A 22,026-nucleotide genomic window follows, 5' to 3' on the forward strand; every position below is an offset into this window, starting at 1 on the left:
AGAAAACTTTTATATGGTTCTTTGACAAGTATACCAAACCACTATGTTTTAAGAATGTGACCTTGAACAATATAAATTGCAAGTATCATGCCAACAAATAAGCATAGATGACTATGATTTTATTCTGAGAATATATTCAATAATTTGACAGAAAAATAAATAGTAAAAAAGTTTTCTTGCTTGGTGATAATTATCCTACTTATCCAAAAACTATTAAAGGTTTCCACAATATTAAAATATTCTTCTTACCCCTTGACACAAGACCAATGATTTAGCCATATAAAGTGGGGATCATATAAAATTTTAAGATGAATTCTCATCGTTGATTTTATTAAAATATTTTAGAAGGTAATGAAATTGAAATCTCAAATCCAAGGAAGATAAATGTTTTAGATACAATGAATCTTGCAATCTTAGCTTGAACAATAAATGTCTAAGCAAGTACAATTATAAATTGTTTATGAAATTATAAAATATCAAAATGTGTAGAAATGACATGTTTCTCAAGTCATCAAATACAAAATATTTGTATTTTTAATGGATCCAGTCCTGCATCTCTTTTCTAAGTTTGGCCATCTCTTTGTCCTTTCAATTTCAGTTTTTAAACTCATCAATCAATCCTTTCATTTATATGATAGACATGCATTTAAAATGAATATTTACTATAAATTAAAGGTATCTTATATTATTAGATATGTTATTATAAAATATACTTTAGTTAAGGAGTTATTGATACTTCAAGTGCAAAATGATGATGTAAAACCTTGATAAAAATACACTTTTAAGTACTAATCAGTAACACTACTTAGACTTCCATGAAAAAATGGATAATAAACTTTCATCATTGATTACCTTTTCCATCTTACCAAAATAGTTCCTCAAATAGGCATTTTGGAATTTATTGCATGTATACATAAAGGCATCCTAAAGGACGATTTTAGCCATTACATACGAGGAAAGTTGGCTAACATTATAATTTTATAAGGGTCCCTCGTTGCCCAAGCAAACAAACCTTAAACCTTAAAAGCTAGACTCGAGGCTTATAGGTGTAAAGCATATAGACTGAGGAATCATATTAACTACTAATCATAATCTCTTAGACTTTTAATGAGAGTATGAGGTTTCATAAGTGTTAAGCCAAGTCAAAATCATATTGGAACATCATTAATTCCCCAATTCTAATCCAAAGCAATATATGTTTTATTAAGGTATTGTGTTGTGAGTCGATAAGAATAAATATTATCATAGAAATAAAAAAAATAAAATAAAGCCTAGCCCTAAGTTTTCCTTATAAAGTTTTCATTCTATCGTAAGAGATATCTGAGCAATCTTTGCATAAAAAAAGGGTAAAAATAAGAAGAGATTCGACCATTAAATTGACTAATACAGGAGATTTTTCTATAACATATAACCTTATAATAACTAATATAACTTTTGATCTGAGAATTCAAACGGATTGAAATGTTTCTAGGAGATTCTAAATGCCCAATTTCTTATTGGGTTAGTATTTCATAATAATTAGAGCTTGTAAAATTATTTAAATAAGGCCCAAAAATAATTGTTTAGGAGTTGCTATATTTTTCTAGTTGATATTTTTTTTCCTATTTGGTTCAGATATTTTTTTTTTATAATGTTTTTCCTATTATAAATAGAGTTGTTTAGCTTGTCTTTCAACAAATTACTTAAAGAGAAAATATTCAATTATAAAAATTCAAATTAATGTTTTGTATGGAGACTCTATTCTACTAGATTTTGTGTTGCTTTTTCTTGCTATATTTCTTGTGTTTTTTTCTCCCATCTATATTAGTTGATATCAAAGCTTTGCATTAATGGTATTAGAGCTTTACACTTGTTGATATCAGAGCTTTGTATTAGTTGGTAGTAGAACACAATAATTCCTAGTGGTTAATTGTTATGTGTTTTTGAATAACTATTGTTGAAAAAGGTAATCACATAATAGAACAAGCTCATGTAGGATAGGATCATATGGTTCTTTCTTGAGAAAAGGATGTTTAGTAACTACTGATAGAAAACATTTACATACATGTTTTAGAATTGACTCATCAATTATCGGTGATAAAATTACAGAAATAATTTAAAGAATTATCTCGTTTTTTAATGGAAATAAAGAAAAGAAAGCAAGTGGATTGTGAGAAGAGTGATCATAAATTCATGGTTAATTTTGAAAACTTGGTATAGAAGTATATAAAAAAATAAGATAACTTTTTTATCAAAATGATTACGATATTAAAACTAATTTTTTTATGATTCTAGATACTTTGTAGATTGGAATTAACCACCAAAACTCAAGTAGAATGAGGAAGATATGCTAATATAGAAACATTTGATCCATAAATCTTTGTTTATGATGGCGTTGAGTATGTAAAAGTTTTTATGCTAAAATAAAAGGATGATTTTTTTATGAATCATATTGTAGAGAAAGTGTCTCATATGTGCTTAAGGAGAATTCTGGAATTGATAGGTTCAAAATTAATATTCTTGTATTTCAATTAAAAGGTTTGACTTAAATTTTAAAAGTTATCCTAGTGGAGAAACCACCGCATATCTTGTTAGTGATTATATAAAAGATATATAAGTGTTTGGTTATTATAGTACTAAGTCTTTAGTTAAGTTAAGAGTTTGAGAAGGTTGTTATAAGAGTTGTTACATATAATCTTCAATGTAATGTTAAGATTGAATTTTTTATTAAGGAGGATGAGCATGTTGTTGGTAGGCATAATATTTCTAACAAAAAGGCTAAGCATGTGAAAGATTAAAAAAAATTTATGAATAGTTGTGAGAGCAAAGTAAGAATGTCTTAAATTTAAGGAATGATTAATAAATACATTTATATGTATAATAAAAAAGAAAATAACAAAAGAATTGATAAAACAAATCAAAATACACTAATTCACTTTATCTCGATTATAAAAAAGGTTTTTTTCAACTTGAAAAGGCTAATCTACGCTATTTTGTTTTTCCATAATGCACAATTTTATATTAATAAAAAAAAATTTTAAAGTCATCATTCAATCAAATTGAAATTTCACTTAGAAATTTTAGAGGCTCTATTTATTATAGAGTTTAAACTTTATAATAATAAAAAAAATTATAAATTCCTTCAAAAAAGGCACATAGTAAACTATTTAGGAATTCTCATGTTTTCCTAGTTGATAGATGATTTTTTTAAATATTTTGTTTATAATTATTTTAACTTTTTAATTTGTTTAGGATTTTTTTACTATAAATAGAATTATTTAACTTGTATTTCAGTAAACTATTTAAAAAATATTTAATAATAAAAATTTGAATTAAGATTTTGTGAAGAGACTTATTTTACCGAATTTTATGATGCTTATTCTTGTTATTATATATTTTTTTTAATTGTTTTTATTTATAGAAGTTGGAATAAAAGCTCTGCATCAATTCTGCGTCAGGGAATAACAAGATTGGTTGCATGTATCAACTACCCTTCTTACCGTGAAATATCGATGTAGACAAGCTTGGGGTTGGTTTCGAGAAACATTACTTGATGAAGAAGCCTGAGATGATTTTAATGCAGATTTCAACACATCATGCTTGAATGAAAAAATTGTTACATCATGAAATAAAACAAGGCGTGCAATGAGCATATATTCGCATGACCCGTCAGTGTCAACCTTTTTACAAAACCATTTTATTCATGACTTCAAGGGCACATTATTTTATAAATAGTACCTAATTTTGAAATAATTTGACAAGCCCACGAAATTCAGCACCCAACCATTTAAATTTTAGAATCAAGTGATGTTCCACAAGATTTTGAAATTGCAAAGAAAAATTCAAGCAAGTTACATTTAAAATCAAGTCAAAAGAAGCTGAACTCACTTTATCAGTACATCATTGAAATCAAGTGAAAAGAAGCTGAACACTCACTTTATCAGTAGCTGGATCCCATTGACTACGGACTCGATTTATTTAAAGGACAGGGCTAACATTAAATACTACTAGATGAGCTGGACTTGCATGAGAGTAATAATTTGACAACTAATCTTGAATTGTGGATGAACGAAAATATGATGACATAAGTCGGGAGGGACACATTCGGCAATCAACCCGAGGACATGTACAAGACTAGACAAAGCATGAAATCCATCCTAACTTGTAAACATAAACTACCGCTATTTTTTTTAATATGACTATTAATTCATATATATTTTAGTTAATTTTATAAATTTTTAATAATTTTAAATTTATAGAACTTAAATTGATAATTTATAAAAAATAAATTTAGAATCTAACTCGTTAAGTTATATTCTTTTAAATTATTTTTTTTTATTTTTATTTAAAATCTAACTAGTTAAGTTATATTCTTTTAAATTATTATTTTTTTATTAAATAAAAATGTGGTTTTTTTATGTTTTATGTACCAATAGCAACACAATATACAAGAAATTATAATTCAAGATACGGTCAAGATAATATTGTGAAAGCCCCTTTGAGAATACACTCGAACTGAAGCAGCTGTGAAGTTTGATATTTGGGATGCAGCAGAGCAAGAAAGATACCATAGCTTGGCTCCTTTGTACTATCGAGGTGCAGTAGCAGCTGTTATGGTGTATGATATTTCCAGCATGGGTAAGCATCTCTTAAGCTCTTGGGGTTTGTGCTTGGTAATTTGCTTCTTGTAGTAATAATACACTCGAAATATTAAGCTGGAACGACAAGAAAAATATGAAGTCGGAAATTCATTTTCGAACTCTAATGTCCACTGTATTTTTCAAGTTCAAGACATAATGGATTTATCAACGAGCTTGAGAATAAGAAAATGATCCCTTAACAAAAAGACATTGGATAAGATAATGGTAAAAAATAAATGGTTATAATCAAGCATACGTTATCCTTTATTTCCACGATCGGTTCTGCTTTGCGCGACAGGCATAACTATAAGGTTGCTAGGCCACTCTTCTTTTGACACACGCCAGCAAGGGATTCCCAAATTACGAGGAAAAAGAGAGAAGATTCATGAAGATCTAGTAATTGAATTTTATTTTATTTTTGTTGACATTATTTACAAATTCAGATTTCAAATCAAGCCATCATTTGATTAAACTCATGAAAATCAAGAACTCCATTACCATCAATATCAAAAACTTGGATCATGGCCACGCAGTCATCATAAGACTTTGCATCTCCTAGTCGATGCAGCATCCTTTGCAAGCCCTTTGGTGTTATGTACCCCGATCCCTTCTCCATTTCAAACATCTCAAAGGCCATTTTGAGATCATCATCACAATCGTTAGCCTCCCTCTGCATTAGCCTCAAAAAGTCTTGGAAGTCCAACATGTTGTCCTGGTCTGCATCAAGATCGTTGATCGCTGATTGTGCCTCTTCATGTGACATGTACTCCCCTATGGATCTAAAGTATGCCCTAAGCTCTAGGGCTGAGATCCTTCCATCACCATCACTATCGAAATGACGAAAAACTTCTTTTAGCTCATCTTCTCTAGCTCTATCCTTTTTTGGTGTATATGGGGACATGAGGGAGTTAGGAGAGCTTAATGTTGAACTAGACTTTGATCTACGACGATGGAGACTTAACCTCAGACCCTTGTTAGAGAACCACTTAGATGATTTTGAAACTCTATCAGTTGCCATAAGAGAAGTGAAAATGAAAAATATATATATATTTACAAAGCACCTACAGGACGTCTACTGGCACGCAAGGGTTTATATAGATAGGAGAAATCAAACAGCACATTTATTTTGACTAAATGGCTTTCAGAAGAGGGAAATTGCAACGAAATTGCAGAGCACAAAAGATAAATGGGCAATGTATGATATTTCTGGGGAAGGAAATTTCACGGCAACTTCCTAAAGGGGTCCCAAAATTGATTGATCACTGTACTTGTATATATTTTTGTAACTTGCACGCTCTATATAGAGTGTTAAACACTTACCAAACCATGGTGAGTATATTTCCATATTCTCTTTTCCTTCTTGCTTTCTTTTTACAAAGTAAACAAAATCCTCCTAAAAATAACCAGATTTGATCTCATCAGATCCTCCATATTTTGAGATCGAATATTACATGCATAATTAATTACGTAGGATAGAAAAAAAAAATTACTTAACATCTTATTTTAGGATCTCACTTGAAGAGTTTTGAAAAACTAGTTTTTTTTCACTTTAAATGTGAGAACTTAAGATATATTTATAGAGTAGCATTTACATAATATTATGATGTAGTAGATAGAAACATATTATGATTACGACTGAAAATAATTTAAAATGAAGCTAGGTAATCTTATCTTTATTCTTTTATTTTGAGTTGAAATCTTCTTGTTGAGTTTTAAATGTAAATATATTATTTTCATCAGATTTTGGTATATCCTTATCTTCATGATTTTTTATTGCTGATCTAATATGCCCCCGCAAGTGGACTAGGAGGAGATGGACATTCAACTTGTCTAGTAAGAACATGAAACGTGTAGCCGGTAAAGGCTTTGTCAGTGCATTAACAATTTGATCTTTGGAGTACAGAAATTTGATTAATAAATTGTTAGTTTCTACCTAGTATCTAACAAAAGGATACTAAATGGATGTGTGTTTGGTCATTAACTGGAAGACAAGATTGGCAATAAGATAAATAGCACCAATGTTGTTACACCATAGTGTAGGAGCTTGTTTAAGATTGATACCAAGTTTAGAGAGTAGTGAACGAACCCAAATAATCTCAGTTGTTGTGTTGGTAATGGCATGGTGCTCCGTTTATGTACCAGACCAAGGTACTGATTTTTATTTATATGAACTCCATGAGATGATGTTAGGGCCAAAATAAAGATAATAACTAATGGTTGAGCAACGATCATCAAGACATCTTGCCTAGTCAAAGTCTGAGAAGGCTTCAAGAGCATGGGACTTGGATTGACGAAGAAGTAAAGTATAGGGAATGGCATGCCTAAGTTACCTAAGTACTCTTTTCACAATAGTACAATGATCAATTATTGGATGATGTATACACTGATAAAAATTTTCTTATAACAAATACTGGAGTGAGCCAACAATACTCCTCTAAAGCATGAGATTTGAGAATGAATTCTTATTGTGCTAAGTAAGAGTTGCAATAGCAGACATGGGAGAAGCAACCTCTTTGGCGATCAACATGTTGGACTTGAGGACAAGATCACAAATATAGTTTTATTCAGTGAAGAATAAACTATCTATTGTGAAGTAAGCTTCGACCCATGAAGAAATATAATAAGCCAAGGTCCCTAACAATAAATGTAGTTTGTAACATTGTGGCTAAGGTGGAGATGAGAGCTGGATTCAAAACTGTAATAATTATATCATCAATATAAATCAAAATGTATATTAGAGGTAGGCCCTTGAAAAATATAAATAAAGATGAGTTAGGTAACTCTAACTTGTAAAGCCCATGTTAAGTAATTTGGAATTCATCATTGAAACCAAATATGTGGTGCATACTTCAGTCCATAAAAAGACTTGTGTACGTGTCATGATTTGAAAAATTAGGATATTTGAAACACGATAGTTGAACTATGTAGACATTTATATTAATAAAGCCATGGAAGAAAGGCATTTTTAATGTCTAGTTATTGAGTGGTCCAATTTAAAGAGACAATTATTAAGAGAATTAAACAGATTATAACTGGTTTAATTACAAGACCAGAAGTCTCACTAAAGTAAAATTCTTCGTACAAGTGGTATTTCCTGGTTACTAAGCTTTGTACCTTTTAAGGAAACCATCAACAAGAGAACCATTAGCCCTTTTTTTATTTGAAACACCTATTTACAGCAATGAGTTTATGGTAGGTTTGGAAGGAATAAATACCATAGAACTATAAACATTATTCATTCATAGTTTTACATTATTCAAGAAATTTAGAGGTTATGGTATAAGATATAGGTTCAGTAATTGATATAGATTCACCAGTTAAACATTTTAGTATCAGGCCATTTAAATTTAATATTATTGTAGTGTGATTAGATATTTAATTAATTATCAAATTCTTTTAAATATGGTTAAAAAAAACAACCAATTAATTAAATATTAATGAATTCAATTGTACAAGTTCTAGGATTTCTGACTTACTGTAACTATTTCTATATGAACTTTCTCAATTAAATTAATTACTTCTAACATTGATAATCAAGTTTTTCTAATTTAAATATTAATCTCTCTTGAGTATTAATGAATTATTTCGACAAGCAAATTTCATATACTCTACAAAAATTAATAATTAAAAAAAATAACCAATTGGTTAAATATTAATGAATTCAATTCTACTGGTTCTAGGATTTCTGACTTACCTAACTACTCCTATGTGAACTTTCTTAATTGAATTAATTACTTCTATCATTGATAATCAAATTTTTCTAATTTAAATATTAATCTCTCTCAAGTATTAATGAATTATTTCGACAAGCAAATTTCATATACTCTATAAAAGTTCTAAACTTGTCAAAATTTATTAAGTACCGTAAAACCTGTAATGATTACAAAAGTTCATAAGTTATCTATATCCTATAGATTTCTTAAGGTATGTCAAATAATAGCTAAAACAATTATCACTTTTCAGTTTTAAATTGAATTCTAAATCATGCAGATGTTGGCCAAACATACACAGGCATTACACATAGAATGAAATACTCAACATCTTAATGTAATAATTCAATCAAAGAAATTGTTCACATATTCATAATAAAGTTACATAAAAAATCCCAAAATAAAATTCTACTCCATAGTTAAACTAAAGAGAAACAAACTTGATACGATGAACATTGCTCAAAAGCAGAGAATGGTAATGGAATTGATAGGTGTCCTCCAAATCTTCTCTGTTTTTGCCTTTGTTTTTTGTCCCACTTTGTGCCCCCTCTTATTCTCTCGTTCGTCTTTTTTAGGGTTTCTCTATCTAAGGACCACTTTCTTGTAGACCCCTCTTTTGTTCTTTTATAATGTGGCTTTTTTACCCCCACTAGAATGAAAACAATTTTCTTTTCTGATTTGAATTCCTTCCTACCCAGACATTGTAGACCAAATTAGAAGCAGGAAACGTGCGAATTCAAATATCTCTATTTATGAAGAAATTGTAGAAAATTTAATCTTCTTTCCAACAACATTAATCTTGTAATTTTTGGACCTCTAAGACTTGAGATAAAGGCCATAAACCGAGACAGTATTTAAAGTGTAAGAAGTTTAGGTCTTATTCAATCCTTGTTTTTTTACTCGCTTTTTGAGCTTCAAAACAGCAAGACTGAGTTATATGCCCTTCATATGTTTTGTAGACCTTAATCTCAGATATTTAAAAATGGTAACAAACATGTAGAACTAAGTTGTATAAATTCCTTTATAGCACACAATAAATCAATATTTGGTTATACTACCGGATTCTACCTGCTCAATAACCTAGTATCTGAAAATATATTAATTTTTTATGAGGTCAATAGTTCAAAAAAGGATATAAAATTTTAATTATCTTATGCAACACATCCAAAATATTTCAAAATCAAGCATGAATAGTGAAAAATATACATGCTAAAAATTCCCTTATCAGGGTTCTGTTGGATTGAATACTGAATCAAGGATTAGTAAGGTAGGATCTAAATGGGAAGTTGTCTGACTAGCGAAAGGATGCATTGGTTGTGAGAGTGAGGTTGAGGGAACCTAAATGATATGAGGCAGATATATACTTATAGAAGAGTTTTTTAGAGAAGAATTGAGTCCTACACCAGAAGTAAAAAAATATTTTTATAAAACACCAAATTTTTTAAAATATAGAGGTGGTTAGTTTGGAAATCAATGCATTTGTTACCTTTAAAGAAGTCACTATAACCCAGGAAGCCATACTTGGTAGATCAAAAATTAATTTTGTGTGTATTGTAGGGTCTTAATTATGACCAATAAGCACACATAATGATTTATAAAAAGATTTATAGAAAGGAATAGTCGAGAACTTTCTGGTGAGCTTAATAAGAGATTTGTTATGGATAATATAAGAAGGTAATTTTATTAATAAGATCAATAGTTATGCTTAAGGAATCATTATAAAATGACCAAGGAACAAAAAAGGCAACAAGTAAAGTAAGACCAATTTCAACTATATTAATGTTTGTGTTTAATGGAACTATTTTGTTGGTGAGTATAAGGGCATGTAATTATATTTGAAATATCAAGATATTTAAAAATAATGTGAATTTTTTATAATACACCACCTTAATCAGATTGAATTGCTTTGATGGAATATTAGAAATATCTTTCAACATGAGTTTTGAAAGGAAGAAAAATTTAAGTAATAGTTGATTTAGTAGGCATTGGAAAAAACCAAACATATTTAGAGAAGTCCCCTATGATACTTAAGTAATATATATTTTCTTTGGTTGAAATATAAGGGGAAAGACCTCACGTATCTATGAACAATAAAGGTAGAGGGATTTAAAAAAAAATAGATAAAGGAAAAGACTAATGATGACTTTTGTCAAGTAAATAAGTAACACATTATAACAACTTTATTAAAAGTAAAATGTAGATTATTATAAGAGACAATTTGATTTATTAAATTGATGGAAGCATGACCACGAGAACAGTGTCATTTATCAAGAGTGGTGCAAGCAGTAAGAAGAACGAATGGTTGTGAAGGATGGTGTAGATAATTAAAAGGATAGAGTCCATTATCACTCTTTGCTTGGGTAAGGATACCTCTCAATGATCGATCATTGACAAAGAAAAAGAATGGATCAGATTTAAAATATACGTTATTATCTTGGGTAAAGATAAGAAAATTATTTTTTATAAAAGGAACATGCAGGAAATTGTCAAGGAAAAAGGATTTTAAGCAAAAGTAATAAAGTTGCCAAGATGATGAATTTTTCAAACCTTTTCTATTACTTATAACACCTGATCTTAATTTAGGTAGTCATCAATGTGTAGATTCCAGTTTTGAAGATCAAATGTGATATGAAATGCGATACTTGTATCTGAATACCATGATTAATTTGTAAAGGATTGTGTAATAGTATGGTAGGCTTGAAAAGTGGATTGTGGTTAAAATTCCTAATCAAAACAATGTTAGCATTTGAAAGTGATATGATTTGGTTTAAGACATATTTGACAAAAAGATCTAAAAGAGGTGGAGTGAGTGAAAGAGAAATTAACGTTGTTTTGGTTGTGAAAACATCTTTTCCCTTGATTTTTGATGAGCCTCCATAAGAATTATAGGATGAATGAAAACTGCAATTGAATTTATTGGTGTTCCTACAAAGACCAAAGTTGGTAAAGGGCATAATTGATTATATAGCTACAGTTAGATTTTCGTTATCATTTCATGCCGTAAGAAATGACCAAATAATTCATCTAATGTCATGGGCTCAAGTCTAGTGTTTATTGAATTAATTAGGGAATCGTATTATATAAAAAAACTTTCTAATATATAGAAAATAAGTTTAGGTTTATTAACTAACTGAAAAATGACAAATAGTGCATAATAAAATTTTTAGCTTTTTAAAATAATTAGGAATGGAAAACAAGGTTGGACGAGGTTGGCTTTTTTAAAATAGTAAAATTGCAAGAAGATATTCATTAGTTGAGAAGATGAAGAGAGGGTGAAGTTTAGAAAAGAGATGTTGGTTCGGTCTAAACTGAAACATTATTCAGTCATTGGGCTATATTTAAAGAGATGTTGGTTCGGTCTAAACTGAAACACTATTCAGTCATTGGGCTATATTTAAAGCTATAGATCTTGGATTTCAATTTAATTTATATGGCTAGAAAGCTAAAATATAGGCCTAAAATATTCATAAGAAGGCAAGACTCAATTCTGCTATTTAGAAGTCCAAATCTATCCTGCAGCCTAGATATTATTCAGTGTTCAACTCATATCTTGAGTTCTAGAAGTCCAAATGACCTCAATTGTTTTTTATTGAAAAGCTGAGATAATTTTCTAGAACTTTCATGAATGTCTGTTCAAATTCTAATGTTAGCAATGATGTTTTATTCAGACAAGAAAATAAGGAATGTCACCAAGTCAAGATGTGGCCGCCCACTTAATAATTAGTCAACAAATCAATAGTTCTAAATTTTGGCTTATAAAAGGAGGCATTTTCCATACATTTAGGCATTTTGGTTTTCATATCAAAATCATGTTCTTGCTCTTTCTCTTTATATTTTTATAATATTTAAATTTTCCTTTCATTAATCTCTTGTTTATGCATTTCATGTCCTTTCCTTTACTTAGTTAACTAATATCTTATTTATGTTCTTATCTTAGTTATTTATATTTATCTTCTTTCATTATGTTTAGTTATGTTTATTATATCAAGTTAAAAAGGTTACACTAATGATGTAAAACTAAATATAGTGTAAACTCAACATGGATTTTAATGTTTGATACTAACATGTTTTTTATTTTTTATCTTGTTCACTTTTAATACTTTGCTTGTTAAATGGTTAATCTAAATTTGTGTTATATAATACTTGGTATAATAAATACTTGACACTTTTATAATCCAACTATATGATATAACCGACACATGTACTATGAAAGGAACTTGATTTATTGTTAACATAAGCTATAATCATGAATACTTGAAAATATTTACAAGCATTAGCTTTATTCAAATAAGATAACTAATGTAATCATGTTAACAATTTATAATCTTATTAGAACCTCCTTTGTATGTGGTTTCTAATTGAGTAATAAAAAGAGTTTATACTATACTTGTTTGAAATACAATTAATGGATCCTCTAACCTTGACAATTATTTTTATCATTGTTTAATTCTTATATCAATATCACATTTCAAAGCTCTCATTATTATTGTTGTTGTTGTTGTTGTTGTTGTTCTTTTTCTTGTTGTTCTTGTTGTTGTTATATTATTGTTATTTATAATTTATATAGTTAACCTCCATGTGGTTCGATCCTGTTTTGCCAAGTTATTTATTACTTCAACACTTATATACTTAAAAGAAAATATCAATCTTTTTGATTTGCCAAGTTATTTATTACTTTAACACTTATATACTTAAAAGAAAACATCAATCTTTTTTATCGTATTAGAAGTAATAAAGAAGGAGGAGGGATGTATCTAGTAAAGAGCATTAATTGGTCTTGTTCAAACCATGAATCATATTTAAGTTATTATGGACAACGGAAAGAATGAAAAAGAGGGATATGATATGTTGGATAAATTAGAGGTTTTAAATATGTTGGACTTAACTTTTAAAACAAGATCAATTTTGCTCTAATTCCAAACTAGTTTTTCTCACTTTAATAATGAGAGCTTTATATATTATACCAGGTAATCTTAATATTATCCTTTGTTTTAAGTTGAAATCTTTTTGTTGAGTTTTGAATGCAGAGACATTTTTCTTTGTTTATTTGTTTTATAATAATCAAGTGTATTAATAAAAAAAATCATTTAGAACATAACCCATGAAATGTTGAGAAATCATTTAAAGGAAATTAAAATGAATGTGTCATAAAAAATATAAAAGGAAACAAAGAGAAACATAAAAGGAAATAGTAGCCAAATTAGTAATTTATATCTATCCACTTTCGAATACCATCTACACTACGAATAAGTCATTACCAGTATAACTAAAATTAGGTTCACTATACTTTAGCAAAACCAATAGTTTATGCAAGATCAAAAAGAAACTGGAATTTCAATTTGGTGGCACCTTGTTAAAAACAAGATCATATCCTATTAGCCACACATTCCATGCTATGCTGAAGAAAAGGAGATTCCAAGATCAAGTCTAAAATGTACCTTTCTCTAAAGATGACCACTAATAAATTAAAAAAAATCTAGAGTCTCAGGGAAACACCAAGATATTCGTCATCATTTTAATAACTTTTCCCATAATTGTCAAGTACTTGAATAATAGAATAACAATGATCTAAAGTCTCTCGCTCTGTGGACGCGTGTTTAAGAAGAAAGACACTTATACAAAGTCAATTTTAAGTCGTTAACCACATATATATATTTGTATTTTAGGTGGAGCAATTTTAAATCATATATTAGATTTGAAATGACTAGATCCTTTAAAAACAATATTTTCAATAAAAAAATTAATGATTTGACCGAGTAGTTTCCACCCTTACCTAATTTTCAAATATTTTGATCCAATTTATTTTTTGAAAGGTGCACTCCTAGAATAAATATAAGTTTATTGTCTGTTCCTGCTAGAAAAAGAATAATTATTGATGCCAATGAAGATTTCATATTCATATTTCATTTAAGCACAAGCCCATATCGCTTGCTTTTCTCCTTCTTTATTAGATAACTTAAATATATGTGAGAACTATAATTTTAAAAATCTATCTCACCTAAAAGGATGTAGTCTTACAATCTCTCACCTTGAACCTAACACAATTTGTAATTACATCTAATATTGTTTCCTTTTACTTAACAATTAACATTATACCTCCCCATATATCTAAGAGGTTATTATCAAATAATAGCAATTAATTTGCAAAACTAGGTTGGTATTTCGACAAAATTAATTCTTTTTATCTAGAACTTTCTAGTGAGCTTAATCACCATATTCATTTGTAAAGCATTGCTTTGTTCTTACTTAATAAATAACTAATACCCAGACCACCTTTATCTTTATCTCACATTGTGATACTCCATTAAACCTTGCAAATTTTCCTTTATTTAATGATACCTATACATAAAAATCTTATCTGAATGCTGGTAAGAATCCATACAACACCTTTGAGCATCAGAAAAATAGATATATAGCATAATGGAAGGGAATTTAAGACACTTTTGATTAAGCATATTCTTTCGACCATGCAAAGAAATTTTTCTCTTCATATTAACAACCTGTTTCTAAGCATCAAAATAATTGGTTTCCAAGTAGAGATACATTAAGGATTACATCCTACATCGTCAGATAAAAAGTAGTAAGTCATGTCTGCAATAAATTTAGTTTGCCAAAGTTATACTTTGTATCTCATTGATATTAATATTGATCAGTAAAGTCTTATAAAAGTTTATTTTGAGTCCAGAACATAATTAAACCATTAAAATATTTTTTTTATCATTTTAAAGAGTTTGGATTATTTGAAGAAAAGACTAAGGTGTTGTCCACATACTAAAGGTAAGAAATTAGATTATTACTTTTTATCTAAAATTATTTAAACGAGTATGTAATTGAAATCTAGTGAAATAGGACTACAAACCCCTTAACTGCAATAATGAACAAAAGTGATGAAATAGCGCCACCTTGGTATAATCCTTGTTTGAAAATGAAAATTAGAACTTGAATCCTCTTATATTCATCTTTGTATTAGTAGCTACTGTCACTTATTTGTAAGTCTCTAATTTCTCTATGCCACACACATTGTATTGGTTGATAGACTTACAAGCTTTTCTCCTCAAGAATATTATAGTATTATTGATGGACTTACAAGCTTTTCTCTCTGTGAAAACTACAATATTATTAGTTTTAAATTGTCTTCGTAATTTGGTGATTCGATATATCTTTAGAGTAGAACCAAATTATGATTACTACTATATAAGCTTTCACTTCTATTTAAGGATTTGTTTCGATATACAATCCCTAAAAAAATGTTGCATTTGGTGCTTCATTAAAGGATTTGTATAGCTTGTAGTTTATATCAATAAATTATCATTTTCGTGCTATGAAAAAAAGCATGTAAATGTACTAACTATTGCTTTTAAAGAATTCATGAATTGGAGAAATTTTGTAAACTTAAGGTTATGCAAAAGATTTATTAGGCCATTTAGCTAAGGTAAATGTTATACCAATGATTTTGGGTTGGCCCAATTTTGTATCAACAAGCAAAATCCTAATTTCCTCTCTTTTATGCTGACCAGAAAAGGCTTTCTAGTTAACCCAAAAATACTTGATCCATAAAGAAGAGGTGACGATTACCCCACAAGTCGGGAACCATTTCTATTTTTTTTCTTTTCTCAATTTAATCAAAAATACTTATAGGACATGGCTAAGTATCATGTACCACAATCCTATAGTCACATGTCATCATTTAGATTTTGAATTTGCTATGTGACCTATGATTTGTTGTGAGTCAAATATTTATATTTTTCATAAAAAAATTATGTGAACGTTATTTCAATATATTTTTGTAGTTTAAAAAATTTAACAAATCAAAATGTTAATACATACAAGTAATTAAATAAACTAAGAATTATATGCTCTAATAAATAAATAAATAATCATTAATGACACCTGAAAAGCTTGAAAAACTCAGAGACAAATGTAGATCAAAATATTAATTTAATCTTGAAAAATAAGATATTAAATTGATTGAATAAAAAAATAAAAAGGAATAACATATAAGACTACATATATTAAAAATATCATCTAAAAATAAATATTTTTTATTTTAAAAAAATATAGTTTATCTACACAAAAGATAAAAATAAAACCATAAATGAATAAAAAAATATATCCAAAAGTTAAACTCATAACCAAAAAAATCAGTATTATTTAAAAAAGACTCTCTAAATAAAATAAAAGAGAAAAGATGTATTAATGTAAATATAATAAAGTTTTATTATAAAAAAAATCATCAATTTTAAAATAAAAGGTCAAGTGTTGCTAGACCTAAAAAGCTAAGCTAGCTTGTATGGCCCACTTAACTAGGGCCCCCTGGTGGGCTTGCTAAGGCAAGCTTGTCCGCCCCTTTGTTTTTAAAAAAAAAATTATCATCTCACCTGTTTTTCCTAGGTTCTGGTTACTAGAATAGCTAGAACATCATAGCCCATGTTTTTTAACAGAAAAATTATTTTTCAACCCATTTTTGATCCAGAACAGCTTAAAAAACATGATAAACCTCTCTATGTCCTAAAAAACCCAAAACAAACGCCATAAAAACTGAACTCAACCCAAAACCAAAAATAAACCCTAGCTCGTCTAATTTCTCACAAATTTTTAAGGTATAAATAAAACTTAATATAAACCCCCTTTATCAAATAAAATAATTTGACACCAAAATCCTCTATTTTTGTGGCTTAAATCGGTACCAATGGTAAGTATCTATCTCCACCATGAGAATCCGGTGACCAAAAAATAACAAAAATAAAAATCTATACCAAATTGGAATTGGAAAAATTCCAAGTGATCAAAATTATATAATTTACGTAATTGTTTAAATTGGAGGATCAAAGTGTATTTTTTTCAAAATTAATGGCATACGAACCATGTTTGTTGTGTTTTTCTTTTTATTCCCTCTTTTTCCAATTCCACCATTTCATAAGAATTTAAAATTAATTTCTCCTTAAATAGGACTAAATCACATAAAAACAAAGTTTGAGGACCAAATTAAAAATCAAATAACAAAATTTTGCATAGTGACAAAAGTATAGTGAAAATCCCATGCATTTTAGAGTATAGTATAACTAGGTATGCATTCCAACCACCTAGTAGACCAAACTAATTTTTTTTAAAAAAAATATATTCATTTTCCAAAAACACATTTTTAAAAAAGAAACAAAAAAAACTATGACTTAAGTCATAAACTTGATTGTTTCAAATAAATTGATTTTATTTTAATTAGAGTAAAAAAAAGTGATAATAATATATGGATAATTTTTTTAAAAATTATCATAATAACCTCAGGAGAAAATATTATTTCAAAATGAAAAAAATGATTTAAGTTAATTTTCAACACATTAAATGCTGAAAGATGACATAAGGTATAAAAAAGATCCTCGAAAAATCAACTTGAGTTAGCAAGACAAACTTTTAACCTTGGTAATTAAGATCGAGTCAGCCTTGATTATCCCAACAAATTCGCGACCTAGACTACAAGATCGAACTGATCCAATAGAAAAAAATAAAAAAAATCACGAAGCCCATTTAAAAAATATATCAATCCGTATTAATATTTCAAATTCATAACCTGAGTCATTAGAAACGAAACATCCTATCTATAAAAATCATGAAGTTCAATTCATAATCAATCAAATATTAAAATATTAAATTAAAAAAATAATTTTAATTATACAAAAGGATTCAAAACAAAAAATAGCAATTAAAAGAATAAGGATCAAAATTGAAATACAAAATAAATTTTACATTTAATTGAAAGATGAAATTAAAAAGAAATTTCAATTTAGCAACAGTAATTAAAAAAAATAATCAAAGAATGAGAATTAAAATTGATATCAAAAAATAAAACAAAATTTTGATTGATAGGTGAAACTAAAAAGAAAAAATAACTTTCACAAAAAGAAAAAAAAAGAATGAGGACTGAATTGGTAAAAATAATATATTATAAATTTGGATTGAATGATGAAATTCAAAACAAATAAGAATTTTATAGAAGGCCCAAAAAGTATAAAAAAAAAATCATTAGAATAAGAACCAAATTGAAAAAATAATATATATCAAATTCAGACTAAAAGGTGAAATTGAAAATAAAAGGAGTTTTATAAAAGAGCCAGAAGAAATTTAAAAATCAAAAGAATAAATACTAAAAAAACAGTAATATTACAAGGACCAAGCTATCATTTTTAGGGAAGAAGTGAGAAAAGAAAAAAATATAGTAATATTCTAAAAGCATTTTGATCATTCCATTGTGTTTTATTTTTTTATTTTTTTCTATATTTATTCAAATATCAAATTGCCCCTTATCTTTTCTTATAATTGAGAAGAAATCATTGTGAAAAGATGAAAAATCTCATTGGTGGTGGTTTTTCCTTCTTTTTTTTTTTTTATTCCAAAAACATTTTTGTATTTTTATATTCTTAAAAAAATAAAAGAAAAGAATATTTAAACTCTCAGACAATATTTTATTGATTAATGAGTCATGTAAAAAGATCTAAATACTTTTAATATCAAAGTATTTGTTTCTTTTAGAAAAAGGCAAATATATCATTCCACTATTCTAATGAATAATACAAATAAGTCTATATCTATAGTATTTTTCAATGTCCAGTTAGGTTTTATTAATATATTAATAATTAACTTAACCTATACTGATATATTAGTTTAATGGGTATCATATGAATTTATTTGTCAATAATATAGTTAACATACTAGTTATAATCAAGAACATTCTCTCTCTCTAGCTATCTATCTATCTATGATCAAATTACCAAGTACCCATATAAAATATACATTTTGCATAATGTGAACACATAATTAATGCAAAACTCCCTCTAAAAATATTTAAAGACATCAATTAATTATAATCAATAAGAATTCATAGTTGTGTTAAAGTCATTCATATGGAAGTGAGAGTGTCATATGCTTTGATATGCTAGTCATTCAAGTGATTTAGTTAACGCTCATTTTTTCCCCTTACCAATGCTTTTATTTTACACACGAAACTTGATCACTTTAATTATGATTTTTTTGTTTCTAATCATAAATAAAAAATGATTGGACGATCAATATCGATATCAATATATAGGTTAGGTACTTTTCATTCTCCCTTAGCTTTATAGCATACTAAAAATAAGCTAGATTCTTAGTCAATGCTACAATATTTCTCCAAAGAAATTATGTATTATTAGGTAAAGGCAAGCTAAACTCATCCATATTATAAGGCCACATTTCTAACCTATTTCTTTTTCCCATTTAATTCATAAAAAGTCATAAAAAACTTAAATAGAAAAAAATGAGTTTTTTATGGTCTCCTATAAAAATAGACCTTGTGAGTTGGGATTCTCCATTACTTTAGTTAATATTTGTGAAGAAAAACGATAATTTATATATAAAAAAAAGAAATTAAAAGTATGGTGTGAGCGTATCGGGGTTTAATCTTTGTCTATCCAAATCTTAAAGTTCAAAGTTGGTTTTTGCTTAGTAAGGCTAAGTGTATATATACACTAAAAAAGAAAACCATGTTGGTTGCCTAAATGGATGACCTCAATTTTCACCAAAATGGGCTACAATGTTAGTCCCTGTGTTTAGCCTATGGTGACCAAAAAGGCCTAATATTGAGTTTTTCATTGATTTGCAATGAAAATAGACCTTATGTGCTTGGAGTTTCTAAAACAATAAGTCATTCTCAGAACAAGGGATTCTCCATCACTTGAGTTAGTATTTATGAAGAAAAAAATATAATGTATAGAAAAAAAAAAGTATGTTGTGTGCATATCAGGGTTTGACCTCTGTGTATCCAAAGCTTAAAATTCAAAGTTCAAGGTTGATTTTCGCCTGATGAGACTGGGTCTATCTATACACCAAAAGGGAAAAGCATGTTGGTTGCCTAAATAGACGACCTTTATAATGACTAGAAAGGTCTAATATATTTTTTTTTAACCTACCCCTCCTCCCTCCCTCCAAGCCTTTCAAAAATGGTGTTTAAAATATTGAACTTAACTAGAAAAAAAACATGCAAATGTTACTTGTAAATTTGTGCAACAATATCATCATGGCAAGGTTCGTGTTTTTAAGGCAAGAATTAGTGTCTTTTGTATTTCTTCACTTAAATCTTGCAACATTTTATAGAAGGATGCTTAATTTTTTTTCGAGACAATTAATTATGAGACCTAGAGTTAAGTGGCCTTAGGAGCCCTAATACATGTTTGGAGATTCAATGGAATTTTGTTCATAGAGGTTAGGAGCTATGGAGACTACATATAAGACTAAATAGATTTTATAGAGATTTTTCATGGACAAACAATACTATTTTATTGAAAAATTCAAAAGATAGAGATACTAATCTTTGGATACAATCCAATGATTATTCTATTCATAAAGTAGTGGAGGTATCACCTGGATATCAATCATTTTATCTTCTTTTCTAGTATGTGACACTATTTAGTATCATACCCCACTATGAAATAGGGAAAAAAAAAAAGAACTTATAGGATTTATCATGTTTGCATTGTTTTTCATGGGAAGAGGATATCATACAAGTTATTTCCTTTAGATAATGACTAGCACCTCAATTTCTATGGTGGTTAAAAGTATAACAATAAGTTTGAGAAATGCTCGGAGATCATATCATACCACTTGATTATTTTTTTTATGGTGTAGTTAGAGGGTGTATAACATTTCCCAGAGGGAATTGTTCCATTAATTCAATATATTGTGGTGATGAGTTTAAGAAGTCTTTTCATGTTGAGTATTTCTTCATCGAACGTTTTGAAGCAGGTCCTAATACCCTAATCTTCTCGTTATGTGATAAGAAAGAGCTTTTTAGTGCTTTTTTATGTATGTTAAAGTAAGAGATGATCTTGAATCTAAGATCACAAAAGTAGAGAATATAGTCATGCTCTAAGTTATGGTACCATGAATATGCAAATCCATGAAGTGTTATTTGAAGAATTTTGCACAAAGAATCAGTGTCTTTTATGATAAGCTATAAAATGTTTCTCACATTTTATACATGTTTCCAAGGATTTGTGAGTCTCACATATTATAATGGTTTTTACAAAAAAAAAAGCCTTTAAATAGTCATGAATGAAGGATTATATGATAAAGTGTAGATTCTCTTACTAGGTTTTGTGTTTGTTGGCGAACTCATGGTGTCATAAAGCTTATCTTATACTAGGTCCTTTTCTATTCAGTAAGTGAGATGATGGAGATTAATGGTGAGTAGATCGTTTTGACATAACTCTTTTGAAATGTAGGAGTTCAAGTGTTACTTAGTTATATTTCATTAATTCTTATCTCTTCATGGAATTGTAATCATTGTTGCAAACTTGGTGGGGCATTCATGGGAGTTTGTTGTTGTTGAGTACGAGGTAGAGTGCAAAGATATAGTTACATTGTTGCGACAACATCATTGAGTAACTACACCAGGTTGAAGAGTTATTGGAGATGTAAGAGAGCTAGAGTCCATGTGGTGGTAAGGAAATCAGTTACTCTCCCTTGTACTAGAGTCTCGTTGGTCATGCAAAAAGTTTTTGGGAAAAAGTGAGAATTACCTGACTTTTTATTCAATTCTCTACATATGACGCTACTAATAAAGACATGAAAAAAACCTCACACAAATAATGATGGGCTTTTCATTGGTCTACTATGAAATTAGACCTTGTGACTAAGTAGTTCATGAAAAATAAGTTCCTCATTAAATG

At 28.4% G+C, this 22,026-nt stretch overlaps 1 protein-coding gene across 1 annotated transcript; it reads right to left on the reverse strand.

Moving 5' to 3' along the window:
• Positions 1-4,859: 4,859 nt before the first annotated feature.
• Positions 4,860-5,769, reverse strand: CML41 (calmodulin-like 41). Its single transcript, XM_011001639.1, has one exon. It carries the CDS (start codon positions 5,635-5,637, stop codon positions 5,071-5,073), a length of 567 nt encoding a protein of 188 aa, XP_010999941.1. The 5' UTR covers positions 5,638-5,769; the 3' UTR covers positions 4,860-5,070.
• Between the last annotated feature and the right edge of the window lie 16,257 nt (positions 5,770-22,026).

The sequence above is a fragment of the Populus euphratica genome, unplaced genomic scaffold (genome assembly GCF_000495115.2).
Source record: "Populus euphratica unplaced genomic scaffold, PopEup_1.0 scaffold165.1, whole genome shotgun sequence".
Classification (NCBI taxonomy): domain Eukaryota; kingdom Viridiplantae; phylum Streptophyta; class Magnoliopsida; order Malpighiales; family Salicaceae; genus Populus; species Populus euphratica.